Here is a 21,454-nt window from a genome sequence, read left to right on the forward strand (position 1 = left end):
TGGTCTAGTATCAAAGAAGAAAATCCTCAATATTTGAAAGGCTATTAAACTCCATTTTCCAACTACACATCTGCGTGAAATGAGATTTTCTTTATATCTTTCAACCAAAATAGCATGTGGAAACACACTGAATGCAGAAGCAGATATGAGAAGTTGGCCCTCTTCCATTAAGCTAAACATTAAAGAGATGTACAAGAATATAAAGCATGTAACTCTTGTTGCAAATTTCATTTTGTTTTAGAAATAGTTTCTTTGTTTAAAAAATGGGTTAGTTGTGTAAACAGGTAATAGGTTTATTGTTGTTTTGAATGAATAAAAATAATTTTAAAAATTATCAGTTTCAATTTCTAATAAGGTAAACTGTTGATATCTATGACCCACATAAACAAAAGATCTTCATAGTCCTTGATAAATTTTTTAAGAGTTTGAAGAGTTCTTGAGACCGAAAAGTGAGAAAACCTTTGTTGTAGACAAAACCTGAGTTGATTTTCCTCAGTCTTGGGCTGGTTGCCTGTGATGACTTCACAGGGAGCCCTTGTTTGCAGTTCCCAGCCCTTGTAATAATCCCTGCCTGGGCCTCAGAGACTTTGACCCGAGTGAGCTTATTTCCTTCTTCTAATACATATAGCATTGGCCTTGTGAGGTTTTTTGTTGTTGTTTTATCTGTGGTTTATTTCCCCCGTTTTTTCTCTTTATTCCCTAATTTTTCTTTTTCTCATTTTCCCTTTCTCTTTATTCTTTTATTTTTCTCATTTTTTCATTCTTTAGTTTGTTAGGTTTTTTTGGTGGGGGGGTCTGGCATTGTGTTTTAATTACATGATAAAAATCAGTTCATCAGGTGGACTTCCTTTAGTATGTGTGAAGTTGTGGTTTGGAAAATATAGTTTCTTCACTAAAAATAAGTAACATGTTTATATGTAATGGGTTTATTAATGTTCTTTTAAATGAATGGAGACACTGATGGATATAACCCATATAAACAAAAGCTTTTGGGGAACTCAGTTATTTTTAATACTGCAAAGGCTTTCTGAAACCAAAAAGTGTAATAAGAACCACAGCTGTAGACAAAACCTGGGTTAATTCTCCCTGGCTTTGTTTGGTTGATTTCTTGGTAATTTCATTAAAAAAAAAAAAAAAAGAAAGAAAGTTTTGCAGTTCCCAGCCCCTATTTAGTCCTGGCTGGGCCTCAAGAAGGCACTTGCTACCTTGGTTTGCTGTTGTTCTAGCCGAGGAAGCTGGTTCTCAGTGACCAGAGGGACTTTGACCAAAGTTGGCTCGTTTCCTCCTCTGAATACATAGCATTGACCTTGCGAGTTTTTTTTTAAACAGTTAAATTCGATTTTTTTAAATGTTGAGATAATTTTAAGCTTAGAAAAGTTGCAAAAATAGTCCAAAGAGTTTTTGTACGTTCTTTGTCCAGCTTCCCCTTATATTAACATCTTATATAACCATAGAACATGTATCAAAACTGAGAATTAATCTTAGTATCATACTGTTAACCAACCATCTTCAGATTTCATCAGTTTTTCCACTGATGTGCTTTTTCTGTTGAGAATCCAGTCTGGGAGCCCACATTGCATGTAGTTCTCCTGTCTCTATAGTCTCCTTAGTCTTCCCATGTCTTTCATGACACTGACAGTTTTGAAGAATGCTGGTTATTTTTATAGAATGTTCCTCAGTTGTGGTAGTCTGAAATTTTCTCATGGCCTTGTGCTTTAATTCTGATTTTTCATTGTGGTCAAATACACGTAACACAAAACTTATATTTTAATAAATTTTTAAGTGCATAGTCCAGTGGCATTAAGTACATTCATAATGTAGCCAGCGTTACTATTTGTAGAACTTTTTCATCATCTCAAACAGAAACTCTATATCAATTAAGCAGTAATTCCCCACATTCCCTTCCCCCAGCCTTTGGTAACTTCTTTTCTGTTTTCTTTCTCTATGAATTTGCTTGTTCTGAGCACCTCATATAAGTGGAATCATACAATATTTGTCTTTTTGTGTCTGGCTCATTTCACTTAGCATAATGTTTTCAACATTCATCTATGTTGTAGCTTTAATTACGTTTTAAAAGTTAACCTGGATTTTACTGTGATGGTATGTATTAACTTGATATGTTGGAAAATATAGTTATTAAGACATAGTTGTAATGGGTTTAGTAATATTATTTTAAGTGAATTAATAGATTAACATTTTCTCTTTTTTTTCTCAGTTTTAGTTACAATAACAGTAGCTATAATCCACATCAACAAAAGCTATTTGAGGTCCTTAATAATTAAGGCATAAAGGATTGTCCACACAGGAGTGTGAGAATTGCTTTTGTGGCTCATCCCTGTCCTTGATTGGCTGGTTACTTGCTGTGACCTCATAATGAGCCTTTGTTTTGCAATTCCCAGAGTCCTGGCTGAACTGCAGGAAGGCACTTGCTGCCTTGGTTTGCAGTGTATCTGTATGAGGAAGCTGGTTCTCAGTGACCTGAGGGACTTTAACGAAATTTGGCTTATTTCCTCCTTCTAATACAGAGCACTGGCTTTTTTTTCCCCCCCATTAAAAAATCCTTTGGCTTACTTGGATTTCATTATGACAGTAGATTTTTTTTTTAAGCTTATATGTAGGCTATTGGTCAATTCCAAATTTGAAAACTGCAAAGCTTGCTTAGTCTCTATCCTTGAAAAACCTTGGTGCCTGTAATAGCTGAAGGCTGGTAGGCTCCAGGCACTCACTGAGGCCAGAACACCCCACAGTCTGTTCTCAGGGTGGCTGCAGAGCCTACACACTTTGTTCCTATTTCTTCTGTACTTAACTCTTTGTTAGTCCTGTTTCTTAGTGAAACACGCCTGCCAAATCCCGCTTTTATGTAAGAGCACTTTATTTTCTCCTGGAAGAGGTAAGCAGATTTGTTGTGTATGTAACAGCGTGGGAACTTTATCTTTGCTTGAAGCATCTTTAAGAGATACAGTTGCAGTAAATATATTTCTGAACTACTGTATTATTTTCCACCTTGTTCTTTTGCTTGTATTCATTCTCCAGTTAACATAGCGCCTCTTTTTTTAAAAAAATTTATTTATTTATTTTTGGCTGCGTTGGGTCTTCGTTGCTGTGTGCGGGCTTTTCTCTAGTTGTGGCGAGCGAGGGCTACTCTTTGTCATGGCGCGTGGACTTCTCATTGCGGTGGCTTCTCTTGTTGCAGAGCACGGGCTCTAGGCACCTGGGCTTCAGTAGTTGTGGCACACAGGCTCAGTAGTTGTGGCTTGCGGGCTTGAGCGCAGGCTCAGTAGTTGTGGCACACAGGCTTAGTTGCTCCGTGGCATGTGGGATGTTCCCGGACCAGGGCTCAAACCCATGTCCCCTTCATTGGCAGGCAGATTCTTTTTTTTTTTAATTTAATTTTATTTATGTTTTTGTACAGCAGGTTCTTATTAGTTATCCATTTTATATATATTAGTGTATATATGTCAGTTGGCAGGCAGATTCTTAACCACTGCGCCACCAGGGAAGTCCGTATCTCTTACTTTTAAAAGCTCTTCTTAGTACCGCTAATAGTAGACCTTTGGGCCTCCTATAATAGTCACTCAGACCAACTTTAAAGCAAATCTTTTTATACTCATCTTATTTGCTCAGAATCACTTCTCATCAGAATCATTAAAAAAAAGTTTAATCAAGTGCTTACCTTATGTCAATTTGTGTCTACATATAGACTTGCAGGATTGTAGCTCCATTTCCCATCACTCAGCAAGTCCCATAAGCCTCTGCTTTTTACACAAAGCATATTTCTTTCCAGAATTCAACTTGATGTGCTTTTTTCTCTCTCTTCAGCCACTGGTCTGTATGGAAGATAGACTTGCTTTCAAAGGAGATTTGTTCACTCTATTAGCTAAGGCAGTGCAGTGCCTCCTGGATGGCCCTCAAAGTACATTACTCTGTTCCCAGTGGTTGGGGAACTCTTAAAGGCAATGGACTGAGTACTTGAAGGGTAGATGTCTCACGGGGCACAGTTTGCCCTGAGGCTAGTGTCTTCAGCTATAGACATAATAATAGCCAGCATTTATTGAGCACTTAACTTTGTCCCAGATACTTGTTTAATTAGCTGTTTTACATTCATTAACTCATTTAATCTTTGTGAGATAGTAGGTCTTATTATTTTCCCCACTTTGCAGATGAGGAAACAGACGCCCAGAAATGTTGAGTAACTTAAGGTAACAAACTCATGTGGTTTAGAGTGTGTGTTGGTGTCAGAACAAGACTTTCTTTTTTTTTTTTGCGGTACGTGGGCCTCTTACTGTTGTGGCCTCTCCCGTTGCGGAGCACAGGCTCCGGACGCGCAGGCTCAGCGGCCATGGCTCACGGACCCAGCCGCTCTGCGGCATGTGGGATCTTCCCGGACCAGGGCACGAACCAGTGTCCCCTGCATCGGCAGGCGGACTCTCAACTACTGCGCCACCAGGGAAGCCCAGAACAAGACTTTCTTGACCGTGGAGAGCACTTTGGCTCTGGCTTCAGTTGTGTCCTGGCAGTGGAAGATAGATCCCTTCGGATTAGCTCACAGCCCGTGTGGGGCAAACATGGCTCCCAGGCCGGCTTCAGAGTTGCGCGTGCTCTCCTCTGCCCCACCTTGTTTCCTTCTGCCCTCTGTGGCCTGTTGTAAAGGTGCCACAGTGTTGGAGATGCAGCTCTTTGGGTTTAGCTCCCTGGTCTTAACAGCTGTGGGAAACAGTTTTTTGATCTTATTGTTTAATCCTGGCTTCTGGTTTTCCTCTTCATCTCTTCTTACCTTCTGGAATTCCAAGAACTCCTTTAGAAAAACCAGGGTCTTGAGATCTGAAATTGGTAACCAACAAGTAAATACCTCACAGCATAGGACAGTTTGGATTCTTAGATTTGACTGTCCTGCTCAGTAGCACCTCACTAACTCCCAAAAAGAAAACTTTTGTTTGTGGATCTTAACTATGTACATTTTATCCTTACGCAACTAATATTTTCTTTTTATATACCATTATGTACACTTACACGCGCAGAAGCCCAGAGCTACTTGCTTTTAGCCTTGACTGCCAAGGACACTGAGAGCACTGTAGCTGGTAGTGCCAGGCCTCTGTGTGTGTTTGGGACTTGCCAGTCCAATCCTGGGAGCTGAATTCTGTCCGTCCTGCTGTGTCTCTTTATCCCATCGCTTGTGTAATATGCCACTACTTCCTGTTTGCATTTGTCAGCCTTTCTTTTGGTTTACTTCTCTCTCCTGAAGCTGTGCATGTGGTCCTCCTAGACATCTGGAGTTGTTTCTTCGTGAGAGTGAACCTCTGAGGAATTTCAGTTAACTTGAGTTTATGAGTTTTTGGTTTGATTTACTTGCTTGTCTACCCCTGGCAATATAGTGCCTTTTCTTTTATCCTGTTAGAGGTTTTGATTTTATTAGCAAAATTCTGAAATTTTGAGCTGATTTAAAGATGCCAGCATGGGGCATGGGTAAAGGGGGTGAGCTGCTGCCCCTGATTCAAGCATCACTTATCCACTTGCACCCCTATTGCTGCCCTAGCAGAAAAAGAGGAGGAGTTCAACTTATATGATTGTATTTGTGTTCAAACCTGATTCACTTCTCTAAGATCACGGTTGCATGCCATTTCTAAATTACTTTAGAATCCATCTTTTTGTTACAGTGGAAAAACCAAGGTCCATGTGAATTACTTTGAGAAGCACAGCCTGTTGGGTTTCTTATGAGTGGTTCTCCCCCTCCCCACTTCCCACCTGTTTTTAAAATTTATTAGTTAATTTATTTTTGGCTGTGTTGGGTCTTCGTTGCTATGTGCAGGCTTTCTCTGGTTGCAGCGAGCGGGGGTACTCTTCGTTGTGGTGTGTGGGCTTCTCATTGCGGTGGCTTCTCTTGTTGTGGAGCATGGGCTCTAGGCGCCTGGGCTTCAGTAGTTGTGGCACGTGGGCTCAGTAGTTGTGGTGCACGGGCTTAGTTGTTCTGTGGCATGTGGGATCTTCCTGGACCAGGGATCGAACCCGTGTCTCCTGCATTAGCAGGTGGATTCTTAACTGTTGCGCCAGCAAGGAAGTCCCTCCAGCACATTTTTATCTCTCCTCAGAGGTGGCTGCTGTCACATACAGGAGTTCTTTAGTGATGCAGGCCAGTGCTTCCTTGGAGAGTGCATGGCAGTGTTCTCTTGCTAATGAAAAGGCTGTCATAATGGGTTAGGTCCATAGGGGCTCTGCCCTTCTGTACCTGTATTCCTAGGGAGAAAAATCTCTACCTTAATTACCACATCATGCTGGCAGAGAGGTGTGGCTGCTAATCGATTAGATGACAGTCCTTTGCATTGGTGTGGAACTGTTGAGGTTGTTTTGTTTTTAAATAAAATAGATTTGAGCCAGGTAAGTTTATTTTGAAGAGATAAAGATTTCCCTTTATTAACCTCATGTCTTTTTTTTTTTTTACAGACTGTCTTTTTTCTCTTTTTTAAAATTAATTAATTAATTTTTGGCTGTGTTGGGTCTTCATTGCTGCATGTAGCCTTTCTCTGGTTGCAGCAAGCGGGGGCTACTCTTCGTTGTGGTGCACGGGCTTCTCATTGCAGTGGCTTCTCTTGTTGCAGAGCACGGGCTCCAGGCGTGTGGGCTTCAGTAGTTGTGGCACACGGGCTCAGTAGTTGTGGCTCACGGGCTCTAGAGTGCAGGCTCAGTAGTTGTGGCACATGGGCTTAGTTGCTCCGCGGCATGTGGGATCTTCCCGGACCAGGGCTTGAACCTGTGTCCCCTGCATTGACAGGCAGATTCTCAACCACTGAGCCACCAGGGAAGTCCCAGACCTCATGTCTTTAGTGCCATTTCTGTGTCCTTATCTTCTAACTTGGTAGTAAGAAGCACTAAGTTGGCTTTTCTTGTCATTCTGGTGCCGGTGGCAAACAGTGTCTTTTCCTCTCCTGCACCTTTGGTGTGCTTTCTTTCTGTTTGGTAGCACCAGATTCCTTTATTTGTTTTGGTTTTCCTTCTCTCCTCCTGTCTTGGAGTGGTTGAACCCTATTCTGAAATATATTTTTAAGATAGTGTTTAAAAGCAAACACCCTGCCTTTCTTGAAACCACAGAAACTGCTTGTGAAACAGCCGATAGAGCAAGCTGCCAAATCCACACTGTTAAAACCAAGCCCTAACTGACAAAATGTCAGACAATGATGTTAAACCTTCTTTATGATTAGGGTGTGAGGGTTTTCTCATTAATAAATGTTTAGGTGCTGAACTCCCAGTTTCACATTTGGAATGCTTTACATTATAAAATTCTGCATAGTAAACCATTCCAAAAGAATCTTGTGCAGCTAATCTGCTATCTGCTGTAGGAAAGGTTTTCAACAAAACAATTCCCATTCCCCGTCCCCTACTTATTTATTTTTTTTAATTTTAGAAAATGATTTTCTTTGGAGGTGATTTGGACCAAGTCTCACTAGCTTTACCATTTTTTGATAGAACTATATATAAAATATATAAACAACAAGGATCTACTGTATAGCACAGGGAACAATATAACTATATTCAGTATCTTGTAATAACCTATAATAGAAAAGAATCTGAAAAAGAATCCGTGTATATGTGTGTGCAGACACACACATATATATATATAACTGAATCACTTTGTTGTACACCTGCAATATTGTAAATCAACTAAACTTCAATTAAAAAAAAATAGAACTAGCTTCAGAATTATTTTTCCTTCAACAGAGGAAGACTGGGGCCTTAATCTTTATCCTTAGGCCCTGAATTACCTTTTTTTTTTTTTTTTTAGGATGGCATAGAATCTTCTGTTTGTCTAGGGAATTTCTTTCCAAGTACTTTCAGAAATAAGTATTCGTTCCTTCTTGAAACCTTCCAGAAGAACTCTGACAGTGCTGGTAGCCTGCTGAGTAAGGGTACAGTTTAAAAACTGGTACTAGTGTATACATCAAGCTATAACACGGCTTGAATGGGAGTTGATGAGGGAGACCAGGCTTGACAACCAATAATTGGGAAAGAAAAGGAAAAGTATATTAACGTGCCTCCAGAGTCACAGCCAGCACTGAGATATGGGCCTCTGGATGCAGAGCTTTACGAAGCCCTTCCAGGTTTTCCCCAAGAGCACCCTCTTCTGTTCTAACGCTAAGGGCTTGTTTTGATTTCATTTCCATGACCTTAGCCCTGAGCAACTTTTCTGACTTTGTGCTTCAGCCCTTCCTGTATCTTCTTTGCTTGTATATTGGGCCTGTCTCTGGTTTCTACATGGGGATGAGACAAGGAAGGCTAAATGATTGATTCTTCAGTGAGTCTCCCCGGGTTGACTTCCTTTCATACCAGCATCTCACAGCTCTCATCATGGTCCACTCAGTGGGTGGACATCCCCATTCATTGAAGTCTCAGGGTTTAATATTTATTATTTATTTATTTATTTGGCTGCTCCGGGTCGTGGTTGTGGCATGCGGGATCTTTTAGTTGCGGCATGCGGGATCTAGTTTGCTGACCAGGGATCGAACCCAGGCCCCCTGCATTGGGAGCGCAGAGTCTTAACCACTGGACCACCAGGGAAGTCCCAAGTCTCAGGGTTTAGATAGATCCTGGTAGAACTCATGGTCGTAGCTAGAAGCAAGACCCAGGATCTTCAAATCTCTCAGCGCATGGTTCCTCTGAAAAATAACAAAAGCTACAGACTTCTAGTAACTTGGAGGGCACAGGCAGGCTGTAACTTTAGTTAGCTCCTGGATTTGGTCCTGCATTGGACGGTGTGATTTGTGCTTATCTCTCCAATTAGGTAGTCAACTTTTTTGAAGGCTGGGCTGTATTTTACCCTTCTCTGTATCCCTTCCTCCCCCATAGTCTCTTAGAGTGCTTTGCACATGATCATCTCTCAGTGAATTATTTGTGAAATAAAACAATAAGAAAAATTACAACATGGGTATTCTTCATTTACCACCACCCTTGGGGAAGTGTGTCCATATTGATTTGTGAATCAGACATTTGTCTATCCAGTTTTTGGCCATATAAGTCACAAGTCTTAATTGGTGTCTTAATAGGTTCAATAATGTCTAAAAAGAAGAACTTTTTCAGGATGAGAGGATAAGGGGGACTTTTTTTTTGCGGTACACGGGCCTCTCACTGTTGTGGCCTCTCCCGTCGCGGAGCACAGGCTCCGGACGCGCAGGCCCAGCAGCCATGGCTCACGGGCCCAGCCGCTCCGCGGCATGTGGGATCTTCCCGGACCGGGGCACGAACCCGCGTCCCCTGCATCGGCAGGCGGACTCTCAACCACTGCGCCACCAGGGAAGCCCTAAAGGGGACGTTTTACCCTATTACTGGATTGTGTTAAGAACTCAGAGAGGAAACCACAGCGGGGGAGTGCACTGCTGAGGAAACCCTGTCTGGCTTCCCGAAATAGGGAAGAGAGTGGAAAAGCCAGGCCCTCCCGGTTTTGCTGAATTCTGTTCTTGCCCCTGACACACAGCATCTCTGGCTATGTTGTTGCTTTTGGTTAAATTGGCCTCATCTTTCCTGCTTCTGCAATGGGTGAACAGAGGTACACTGGGTGTTGGGAATTTTGTCCAGAGCTGGAGAGATCATGTGGTCTGTATCAGAAGGCTGGAGTTATTTATAGTGGGAGAGAAGCTAAGGAGCGTGGCACAGAAAGAACTGATTTCACACCACCTCAGCACTTGGTGGTGGTGCGGACCCAGATTTCTTTTTGAGCATCTCGGGGGAGATCAGGTGCTTTTCTGAATTGACCAAGAGCTGTGAGGTGTCAGGGACCACATTTTCCAGGACCATTTATGGGTAGGGCCAGAATGCGATGACTGTTTTCTACTTTCCTCTTGATTCCTTGGTCTTTGTGACTCAGGGTGTGAGAGCTCCAACTGACTTTTTTTTTTGCGGTACGCGGGCCTCTCACTGTTGTGGCGTCTCCCGTTGCGGAGCACGGGCTCCGGACGCGCAGGCCCAGCGGCCATGGCTCACAGGCCCAGCCGCTCCGCGGCATGTGGGTTCCTCCTGGACTGGGGCACGAACGCGTGTCCCCTGCATCATCGGCAGGCGGACTCTCAACCACTGCGCCACCAGGGAATTCCTCCAAGTGACTTTTGAAGCTCCTGGTTTTGAACCAGTGCAGAAGGCAACAGCTGTGTAGGATGGTGGGAAAAGGACCTGTTGGACTGGTCTGCTTGGACCCGCCTCCCCCTTCCCCCACTCTGGGCAGCAGGGCTGAAACTGCTGCTTGCTGGGCTTTGCCAAGTTGGTTTCTCCTTATGGATCGGCTACCATGGTAGGCAGGCAGGCAGCTCCCCATCCGGGAGCCCTCCAAGGAGCTAGGCTGCTAGGGAGTCATGCTGCGGGGGCGGGGGGGTGGGGGGCAGGTGCTGGGCACCAGGTGTGCCACCTACCCTACCAGGGGCTGTGCCTACTCAGAGCTGCTCAGACTAAGGCTGCAGAGCCCTGAGGCCTGCTGGAAGTAGACTGTGTGTCACGGTACCTTTTCCTGCACCTTGTGGCCACATTCGTGGTATGCAGAGAGGCTGGGAGTGGTGAGGAGCTTGTAAGTTGTGGGTAAATGAAGTCTAGAGAGGGAGAGGATTCTTGCCTAGGGCACACTGAGTTCAGGGTTGTAATGTTTCTAAGTCCAGAGTTGTCACCTAGCTTAACTTTAATTTTCTCAGCCCTAGGTGGAAGAGGTTTTCCAGTCTGCGAGCTTGGTGTTCAAGACATGTTAGGTGAGGTTTACTTATGGAGCCAGACTTCTGGCAGGTTGACTCGATGTAAGACAAGGTCAGGATGTAGTCTTCAGGATGTGCAGACCATGCTCACTTCCTACTGTGGTCTCAGGGACAGGGCTGGAAGGCTTATGAGCACAGAGGCACTGAGAGCCCTCACATCCACCTAGGACAGACCCTCAGAGCTCAACTCCAGCCCCTCATTATACAAGTGGGGAAACACAGGTCACAAGAGGGTGAATGACTGGCTCAGGATATGTAACTTGTTTGGGTGGAGCTGGATCTAAATTTGCTCTCTCTTGAGGACTTGGAGCTGTATCCCCCGTTGCTTCCACTTCAGAAGCAGTCCTCTTGCTTAGAAGACCTGTGCGGGGGCTACCTGAAGCCCTCATGGCAGAGGGGAGGCTGGGGAAGGACAGGTGAAAGGGCAGTAGGCCCCAGCTCCGCACACTGGCCATGAGCTCTGAAATCCTGCCAGAGTCTGCATCCGTAGAGACACCAGAAGGCCCTCGAGAATGGATTAAAAGCAGTGGGCACCAGCATTCTAGCCCTGGCCCAGGGTGAAGTAGTCACGTGGAGCAGCGATGTGCTAAGAGCTATTGGGTAAAGAGTCACTCCGAAAAAAGCAGGAAGACCCTGACCTTCTCTCGTGAATTAGGAAAGCATTGCTTGAAAGCCTGTTAGGTGCCAGGCACTGTGCCTGGGCACTGAGGACACAGAGTTGACTTAAGCCCTGGAAATTTCTCTTAGGTCGCTCCCACTCTTGTGCAGTGGTGAACAAGACAGCCACCAAGAGTTGTGAAGGAGACAGGCCGTTCCGCAAGAGCGAAGTCCTAGTGCAAGAAGGCGGCTGTCTTTGGGACACCTGGAGTGATGTGTCAGGGACCCTGTGAAGTCAGAGAGGTGGAGCAGGGAAGAATTCCTGGAGGACGTGATGTCTGAGCTGAGGCTAACCAGGAAGAAGAATGGGAACGGAGGATGGAGGCAAAGGGTTCCAGGCAGTAGGAGGCCGTGGCAAAGGCCTGGAGGTCTGAGAGAACACTTGAAGACAAGTGGCAGGAGCCCAGAGTGAGACTCTAGGGCGGGACGAGGGCAAGGCTGGAGCTGCAGGCAGGGAAAGGGAGCTGCCAGCTGAAAGAAAAATCCAGAAACGATTTGGGTCTGCAAATCAGTTTTACAGTGTGTGTGTATATATATATGTATATAGACATTTACCCCATGTATGTGTACGTATACATATAAATTGTGTGTGTGTGTGTGTTTAAGGGGAGCTTTGACTATGAAGCCATCACTTCCTGTTCCCAGTGCTGGGCGTCCTGCTGAGGTGCCTGTGGATGCCCCCCACATGTGGCAGAGTAAGAGGACTGGTTTTTCTACATGCAGGTGTGGGTGGAGGGTAGGCTGTCCGAGGTTTCCGTCCTGGCAGGTGGGACTGGTTTTAGCTTTGGAGCAGAGCTGGCTGAGGACACTGTGGGGCTTCTTCAGGCCCAGGGACAGGACCAGTTTCCCTCTTCTCATGGGGGAGTAACTCACAGGCCGTTGCTGACACCGGAGGTTCTGCAGGCTTTTCAGAGGCAGCCTGTGGCGGCTGGTGGTAGCAGTTGGTGAGAAAGAAGTACGTGGTGGCCATTTCTCCTGCCACTCCTGACAGACATTTCTGTCGCTAAATTGCACCTCTCTGTGGCAGCCTTGGGCTCTGCTCTGGCAAAGGAGGAGCATTTCCTCTCCGTGAGAGGGGCCATCCGAGGCTTCTGCTCGACCCTATACGGCACGCCAGCGAGAGTCCGCCTTCCCTCCTGCCACTGGCAGTCAGGGGCACAGGTCCTTAAGTGGTGGACCTTAACTTACGGGGTCATAGAAATGACCATGCTCCAAACGGCAAAACCAAAGCATGTGAAAAGCGACCTGAGGTTAGAGTGTAGACTGTCTGCCTCCGAAAGGTGGAACGGGGACAGGGTCTCACTTGACTGTATATGGCTGCTGCCTTGCAGATAGCTGGGCTGTCCGCTCTCCTGCCAGGGAGCAAGTTTTGTTCCCATGCTAGTCCGGCTTTTACTGTTTCCCCTCCTGCCTTTCCCCAGAGACCATAAACCTGCCTACCTCCTGTTATGTTCTAGTTCTGATAGGAGTACCATTCAGAGTTCTTGGCAGGAGACCAACTCACTTCTCTCCGGGTTGGTTTCCCCTCCTTTTCCCAGCGTGTTGGATGTGCATGTTCCCCAGAGTTCTCCGTATGCAGCTGTGGTGCCCAGAGATTGGAGCTCTCCTGCAGTGGGAACCCAGCTGCTTCCCTCCTCGGTTTTAGGGGCAGGGCTTGAAAATAGAGAATCATAATCTCCCTTCCTCCTCCTCCTCCTGCCCCCCTCCCCCCACAATACACCAAGCAAACTGGAGTGACCGGCTCAGGGGCTCAGAGCGGGACTCAGCCCGCCTCACTGCTCTGCATGACAGCAGCGATCTGGAGGAAGATTAATGGACGCGTGAGTATGTGAACCCCGGAGCACGTTACCATCTCAGGCTGGTCCTCGGTGGCAGGTGTGGACTTATTCTGGTGTTAGGGACACCAGGGCTTCTGAGGGGAGATGATGACCCAGCCAGGTGTGTGTCTGCCTGAGGCCACCCTCCTCTCTAACGTGGGGAAATGGAAAGCGCTTCTAAATACCCCTGCTCTTCAGAAGAGCTTGGTGGGCGGTTCGGGGAGTTTGTTCTTGGAATCCTTTGCAGCACAATATCCCTTTCTTCCCTAAGCCAGGTTCTTTAGCTCCTAAGCTGGACTTAACTACCTTCACTTCTTGTAGGATGAGTGCATCTCCCTGGCCGGGGTGAGACTGTGGGTGGAAGGTTAGGAAGGGGTAGCTGCTCCTTGCTAGAAAGGGGAGCTTGGAGAGGGAGCACAGGTTGCCAGCAGGTATTTTGCATCCCCCTCTGGCTGGCTAGAGAAGGGTGCCACCCCTAGTTCCCGTCTGCCGACCTCTCCAGACAGCCAAGGGAGTACCCAAATGGAAACATCCTCTTTCTGCCGAGGCTTGAGTGCCTAAGGCAGAGACCAGATGGTAGCAGCTCAGGCCTGCTAAGAGGGGAAGATTGGTTATTTAGGGGCTGTGACAAATGGTTTTGCAGAAGAGCAGGGGAGAAAGGATCTAATTTAGCAAAGCCAGGGGCCAATTTCTACAGTAACCCTGTGGAGAGCCCAGACGGCCTGGAACCACAGGGCCACAGGCTCAGGTGCTGACTGCCTTCTCCCTTCCTTCCTGTGTCTGGTGGCTAGTGATGTCATTGTGAGGTTAACCCTCTGGTCAGAGAGGACGACCCTGACTCTCTGCTGCCTGAGCCCTTCTGCCCTGGAGCTGTACCTAAATGGCCTCCCAATTCTGACTTTGTATAGGGCAAGAAATGGTCATAGGAAGTTTTGTTTTGATAGTTTGACTTCTGATTGGGCATTTAGCCATCTGAGAACTGAGTGCTTTCTTTCTTTTTTTAAAAAATAAATTTATTTATTTTTGGCTGCTTTGGGTCTTCATTGCTACGCGCGGGCTTTCTGTAGTTGCGGCGAGCAGGGGCTACTCTTTGTTGCTGTGCACGGGCTTCTCATTGCGGTGGCTTCTCTTATTGCAGAGCACAGGCTCTAGGCGTGTGGGCTTCAGTAGTTGTGGCTTGCAGGCTCTAGAGCGCAGGCTCAGTAGTTGTGGCACACGGGCTTAGTTGCTCTGCGGCATGGGGGATCTTGCTGGACCAGGGTTCGAACCTGTGTCCCCCGCATTGGCAGGAAGATTCTTTTTTTTTTTTTTTTTTTAATGCACAGATCTTTTTTTAAAAGTTATTTTATTATTTATTTTAGTTTTGGCTGCGTTGGATCTTCGTTGCTTTGCAGGGGCTTTTCTCTAGTTGTGGAGAGCGGGGGCTACTCTTCGTTGCGGTGCGAGGGCTTCTCATTGAGGCAGCTTCTCTTGTTGCGGAGCACGGGCTCTAGGCATGCGGGCTTCAGTAGTTGTGGCTCGCAGGCTCAGTAGTTGTGGCTTGTGGGCTCTAGAGCGCAGGCTCAGTAGTTGTGGCGCACGGGCTTAGTTGCTCCGTGGCATGTGGGATCTTCCGGGACCAGGGCTTGAACGTGTGTCCTGCATTGGCAGGCAGATTCTTAACCACTGCACCACCAGGGAAGCCCCTGAGTGCTTTCTTTATGCAAAAGTACCCTGGAAACACCCCTCTTTCTTAAGCCCTATGCCACATGTATTTCTTGGTGAGACAGAGAGCCTCTGCTTGGGTATTATTTTAATTTGGGACTCTTAATGGGGCCCTATATTGCTCATCCTTCTAATCTCCTGGACCCGCCCCCCCAAAAAAATCCCAAACCTTTTATACGAAGAACTTTGGAAAGATGGAGCAGTGCCTCAAAGTCACTGGATCAAAAGTGGTATTTGGCACAGTTAGCTGGTTTGGTGTTTGGTGAGAGATTTCTGCTTTATATTTGAGCAAAAGATCTCTTGGCAGGAGGCCTCTGTGTGGTGTTCCCAGTGATTGCCCTGTTACAGGGTTTGCCCCCTTCCCTCCCCTGACAGGTTGTTTGAATCCTCTTGCCCATAAACAAGTACAGCAGAACATGTCGGGCCAGCTCACGTGACCTTGGTTATCTCTTAACGGGGTAGCCAGCATCAGCTTTATTATTTTAATTATTTTTTAAAATTTACTTATTTATTTATTTTTGGCTGCGCTGGGGCTTCGTTGCTGCTCACAGGCTTTCTCTAGTTGCGGCGAGTGGGGGCTGCTCTTTATTGCAGTGCGCGGGCTTCTTATTGTGGTGGCTTCTCTTGTTGCGGAGCACAGGCTCTGGGCACGCGGGCTTCAGTAGTTGTGGCTCGCGGGCTCTAGAGCGCAGGCTTAGTAGTTGTGACGCACAGGCTTAGTTGCTGCGCGGCATGTGGGATATTCCCGGACCAGGGCTCAAACTCGTGTCCCCTGCATTGGCAGGCGGATTCTTAACCACTGCGCCACCAGGCGAGCCCCAGCATCAGTTTTAGATACCACAGTATCTGTTTGGCTTCAGGGGCAACCTAGGCCTAAAGTCAAGCTGCCATGTACTCAGTCCCAGTGAGAAACTTGTGCTTTCCAATCTTCTCCACCCAGCTTCTGACAAATGAGCCCTCCTCCGTTTATCTGACGAGCTAGCCAAGGCACCTGCCCAGGTCATGGCCACTTAGTAACAGGATTCAGCAGTCTCTGCCCTTGGCCCGAGGTTGAGACTGCGGTGGTAGCGGCGGGCCCAGTGAGGTAGAAAGGAGGTACCCAGTAGGGAAGACAGTCACTTGATGTGTTAGAGCTCCACAAAAATGTGGAGATGCCAGGAGGAAGCCTGGGTCTGTCAAGAAAGGGAAACAGGAGTGTTTATGATTCCTTAGTGAGGACCAGGTAGGAAAAGTCAGCTCTTATGGGACAGGAGTGAGAAAAGGACAGCTAGACAGTTTCATTCCTTCTTACCTTTATCATCCCTGAATTGCTACTTCTGGTATCTCATTTATCTTTCTCCTGTATCTCAAATCCTGTCTGCCGGGGCCCATGACATGCAGCTGTTTCAGGAAACTGCCCCTGAGACAGATGCATGCCAGCTTATGGGATACAAAACCCAACACCGAAAATCCCATCTTCCCAAACAGTGATCTTGTTATGTTGTGTGAAGGACAGCTGGTGGTGGGAGCCTGGCTGCCACGAAGGCTGCTGAGTCTCCAAGCCAGACACACTCAGGAGCTGGGGGTGCAGCTAAGTTTTCACCACCACACTCACCCCCACTACCCTGGCTCTGAGTTTCCCTCGTCTCACTACGGAAGAGGCAGTGCTCTTCAGTACATAACAATCAGGGACTCTGGCCACACTGTGTGAGTGTGTGTGTGTTTCTTAAATACCGGTCACATTTCCCATTGTGACTATTAATTTGCAAAGTTTCCAGTTCCATATACCTAGAAAATCTTGGCAAGATTGTTGACATTGTGTGTCTCAGGAGCTGTGGTGTGTACTCTGGATTTTCCTAGGGTTGGATGTGTGTGTTTAAAGTGCTTTTTATCAGGGACAAGTAGAGTGGCCTTTTATGGAAGGGATAAAACAGTTGAGCTGCTGGAGCCTTTTCTGGCTCTGCCAGAAACCCACGTCCAAGTCTGAGCTGTGCAAATAGGTGACCAGAACTTGGTCTTCCAACTCTAGCGCTTTCCTAGGCCGGTTTGAAAGATCCATCTCTTTTTGGAGAATAGAGAATTTGTGGTAAGCAGTGGGTAAAGAAGTTAAAGCCAAAAGCCGTATCTGGGCTTCCCTGGTGGCACAGTGGTTAAGAACCTGCCTGCCAATGCAGGGGACATGGGTTTGAGCCCTGGTCTGGGAATATCCCACATGCCTCAGAGCAGGTAAGCCAACGCACCACAACTACTGAGCCTGTGCTCTAGAGTCCCTGAGCCACAACTACTGAAGCCCGCACGCCTAGAACCCGTGCTCCACAACAAGAGAAGCCACCACAATGAGAAGCCCGTGCACCGCAAGGAAGAGTAGCCCCCACTCGCCGCAACTAGAGAAAGCCCACACGCAGCAACAGACCCAATGCAACCAAAAATAAATAATAATTAATTTTTTAAAAATCTTATTAAAAAAACATAAAAACTTATGCAAAAGCCATATCTTTTTCTAGCAACCTACAGAATAAGTTGGGAAAGCATATGGAATTATAGTAATAATAGCTAGCATGTCATGAGCATTTAATATATGCCAGGCATTGTTCTAAGTGTTTTGGATGGTGTTGGATAATTTCTGACTTTACCCCTTTGTTTTCTCTTGATAGAAACCCCGTTATGACTATGGGGTCTTTGTCCTTGTACTCGGTGTTTGCATGGACTAGATAGAACAACAGGATGGGTAGCAGTGGCCTCCTGCTACGCAGCCAAACTCTTCTGACCGGAGGTATCCTGGGTGGGTTTTTTTCTCTCAATCTTCCGGTCTTTATTTAAGCCACCATGCCTGTTGGCAATTAGAGCTGCCCTTCAGGATTTGTTGGGGAGGATCTGTATTCCTTTTGCAGGCATCCTTTCTTCCCTGCTCTCTCTGAGTGAATTCGGAGGTGGAGAGCTAGAAACTTGGCTGCTTGCCTCCTTCAAAACAACCAGCATTCTCTTGTCTGCAGTCTGTGTAATAAATAGTGCATCTAACAATGCCCCGAAGTGGCCCCCTTCCTCCCCAGCACCACCGGTCAGTTGGTGGATCTAGTTCCTGAGGGCTTCCACCAGCACATGAGTTAATCTGTACCATAGGGCCCTGCTCCCGTGTTCAAATCACAGACGTTAGAAAGCTCAGAACCTCCAGCAGTGAAGTCTGAACCCACATCTCCCCGTTGCCTTAGCCAGGGCTAAACTGGCCTTTTCTGGACCACTCCTTTCTCTTAGAAACCAGTACAGTCAGACTCTCTTCCTCGGACTCTGTCTCTGAGAAGATGAATTAACTATAAAAGTGTTTTTTAAGAAGGCACTTACAATGGAAAATAGCTGTAATCTCATTTACCATATTCTCTGCTCCTAGGTCATGCACACAAACAGCTAGGGAGGAGAACTGTCGTTGCTACCAGAAAACGAACAGTGTTTGGCTTCAGAGGCAACCTAGGCCTAAAGTCAAGCTGCCATGTTCTCAGTCCCAGTGAGAAACTTGTGCTTTCCAATCTTCTCCACCCAGCTTCTGACAAATGAGCCCTCCTCCGTTTATCCGACGAGCTAGCCAAGGCACCTGCCCAGGTCATGGCCACTTAGTAACAGGATTCAGCAGTCTCTGCCCTTGGCCCGAGATTGAGACTGCAGTGGTAGCGGCGGGCCCAGTGAGGTAGAAAGGAGGTACCCAGTAGGGAAGACAGTTGTAAAGAGTGTTTCCCCTGATATGTCAGGGGACTGTCCCAGGCTGCCTTCTCTCTCTCTGGAAGTTCTACTTGGCCTTCCTTTAATTAGCCCTTCTCTCCTGTAAGGCAGTGTCCATTCAGAATTCCTTTCCTCCAGCCTTATTCTTCATCTCCACCTAGGTTCATATCTCCTTAGACCCTCCCTCCTACCCAGCCACCCCCAGGTGCTCAAGTCCTTTTATGTCAAGCCCTCACCCAGAGTTTGAAGGTTAAGAAACCCCAGTTTCTACGGCCCACGCTCCTTGGAGAGCAAAGGTACGTTCCTAGGTCCCATGTTGGAACACTGAATTCATTTTCCTATTCTGAACTCTGGTTTAAGTGTTAAGTATGGTTAATACACTACTTCAGATACAGTGGTGGGCCCTGATGGGGTGGGCTGGCCTGAGAATGCAGCCATCATTTGTAACATGCTTCTATGGAAAAATAGAACAGAATTTTTGGTAAGTTGGGGATTTCTTTTTTTAGTCTTTTGCCTGTTTTTTTTAAAGATTTTTAATGTATTTATTTATTTATTTTTTTATTTTTGGCTGCATCGGGTCTTAGTTGCGGCTCATGGGATCTTTGTTGAGGCATGCTGGATCTTCTGTTGCAGACTGCGGGCTCTTCCTTGCGGTGCACGGGCTTCTCTCTAGTTGTGGTGGATGGGCTCCAGGGCGCCTGGGCTCTGTAGTTGTGGTGCACGGGTTCCAGAGCGCGTGGGCTCTGTAGTTTGCAGCACGCAGGCTGTCTAGTTGAAGTGTGCAACCTCAGTAGTTGTGGTGCTGTGGGCTTAGTTGCCCCATGGCATGTGGGATCTTAGTTCCCTGACCAGGGATCGAACCTGTGTCCCCTGCATTGTAAGGTAGATTCTTTACCACTGGACCACCAGGGAAGTCCCAAGGTGGGGGTTTCTTGACTAATGTGCTGCAGCAGATTTGCATGTGCCTTGTGGGAGCATTCTCATTACTTTGTAGTCATAGCACCAGCTATCACAAAAGTTGTCTTTCTAGATGCCAAATGCCAAAGATAAACACGCACACACCACTTCCTACCTAGAAAGTTTGCTAGAGAGCTGTGTGCAGCTCCTGTGATTGTTCTGGGAACAGGTGAGACTGAATTCTCAATTTTGACTGATTCAACCCATTGTCAGGTAGCACCGGAAACAGGGGCGTCCCTCATTCCACAGCTCATGTGTCCTCACCTGCTTGGGTTTTCAATGATCTGTTGTAGGAGGAAGATAGCACCTCTCCCTGTGAGCAGGAACAGCGCGATGGGGGTTTGCTCATGGAAAGAGCAGCCAGTTGGAGTTTTAGTGGTCACGTAAGTGGAAGAGCCACATTGCAGCCCGGCCAGGTGGAGACAGGTTCTGAGAGTGGTGGTGCCAGCCTTAGGTGGTTTCTATTACTTCTTGTCCTGCTGGAGCTCTGATCTCTGACCATGGTGACTTCTGGGGCAGCAAACTTGTCCCAATCTTTTTTCTGATATTTCCTCTTCCTTCTTCAACTCCCTCTTTGAAACTGGAGGAGTAGGAAGGTAGTAGTTTTTCCACTTCCAGAGGAAGATGCAGTGGAAAGAGGCACATGTCTTATTCAGCACCTTCCAGTGTAGAGCTGGAACCAGATAAGACCCGGAAGGCCTGTTTCCCGGCCTCAGCATAAAAACATTTTAAGGAAACCGCATTGGAAGGGGCAGAGACAAAGGGTTAAATCTGCACCCAGGTAGAAAGGCTGTTGCATAAACGCTGAGAGAGGGGTTTTTTGTTGTTGTTGTTTTTTTAGATCTCGTGCTTCTTTTTTATTTTGTGTTGGCAAAAACCCCAGGAGAAGATTGGAGATTCTGGGAGGAGGTGATTATGCTGGGTGAGTCACCTGAGCTCCCCAGCTGCCGTTTTTAGTCCCTCTGCTTTTCTGTAACAGGAGGCAGTTTGGGGAGGGTGGCGGCTGGGTGGGAACGCCGTTTGTGCATTGGACAGAAGGCAGGTGTATATGGGTGAATTTTTTGGCTCTCTAGGGTTGACAGGGCCTTGCAATCAGTACATTGGTTCAAAGAGGAAATATTAAAGCAGCTCTCGGTGTGGCAAACAGTAAGTAAATGTCTCCTAAAGTCACTGTCACTTCCCCAAATCAGTAGCTCTTAGAATGGCTCAAGCTGCATTGCATTGTCACAGCAAGACACAGTGGTTTTGGTAGCAAAGCAGTGGAGGGATTGAATGTGGAGAGGCAGAGAGAACTGTCTGAAGTGGGAGGGCCTGGTGGTTGTTGGGCAGCAGGAAGTTCGAGGAGAGGGATCCCCCTCTGTGATGAAAGGAGGGCTTAAGCTTGATTGAGGGGAGCCAGGGATGGGGGTGGGGGCTGCTGGTCCTCAGCTGTGCCTGTATTCTGAGCCTGCCTCCAGTTCTCCTAGGTGACCACCTTTGCCTCGAGCTTTGTGACAGATGAGAGTTCCAAGGGGCTTGTCCCACCTGAGAGAAAGCTTGTTAGTAGAACTGACGCTCCATGGATGTCATCCATTTTGGGGAGAGAGGATCTCATGACCCACTGCCCACTTGGATGTTGTGTGCGGAGTGCGCTGATGTGGGTTATTGGCATGTATCCCAGAGACTGTCACGAAGATGCCCCAACATGTTTTCTTATTTATTCGTTCATTACCTTACTGAATACTTCCGCTCTGTGTTATAGACATTGTTGTGAGCCATGAATCAGACAGACCGGGGGCCTTCCCTTTATGGTGTAGTCTAGTGGGAAGGACAGACAGTAACCAACCAACTTCAAAGGGCAGTAAATGCCCCGAAAGAGGGGAAAGGGGTCTTCTGGCCAGAGGTTTTGATCTTCCTTCCTCTGCCCTTGCT

At 46.8% G+C, this 21,454-nt stretch overlaps 1 protein-coding gene across 5 annotated transcripts in view; it reads left to right on the forward strand.

Annotated features, from left to right (window-relative positions):
- The window catches only part of MARK2 (microtubule affinity regulating kinase 2), a 58,390-nt gene that overhangs the window by 12,657 nt on the left and 24,279 nt on the right, over positions 1-21,454 (forward strand). The window contains exon 1 of one of the 5 annotated variants that reach the window (XM_060019100.1): positions 13,148-13,195. The exons of the other annotated variants lie outside the window; for them this stretch is intronic. Coding sequence (XP_059875083.1) covers positions 13,160-13,195 — 36 coding nt within the window. The 5' untranslated portion in view covers positions 13,148-13,159. Of the gene's footprint in view, positions 1-13,147; positions 13,196-21,454 lie in introns of those variants that run through there. 5 annotated transcript variants of the gene reach the window in all.

The sequence above is a fragment of the Delphinus delphis genome, chromosome 8 (genome assembly GCF_949987515.2).
Source record: "Delphinus delphis chromosome 8, mDelDel1.2, whole genome shotgun sequence".
Classification (NCBI taxonomy): domain Eukaryota; kingdom Metazoa; phylum Chordata; class Mammalia; order Artiodactyla; family Delphinidae; genus Delphinus; species Delphinus delphis.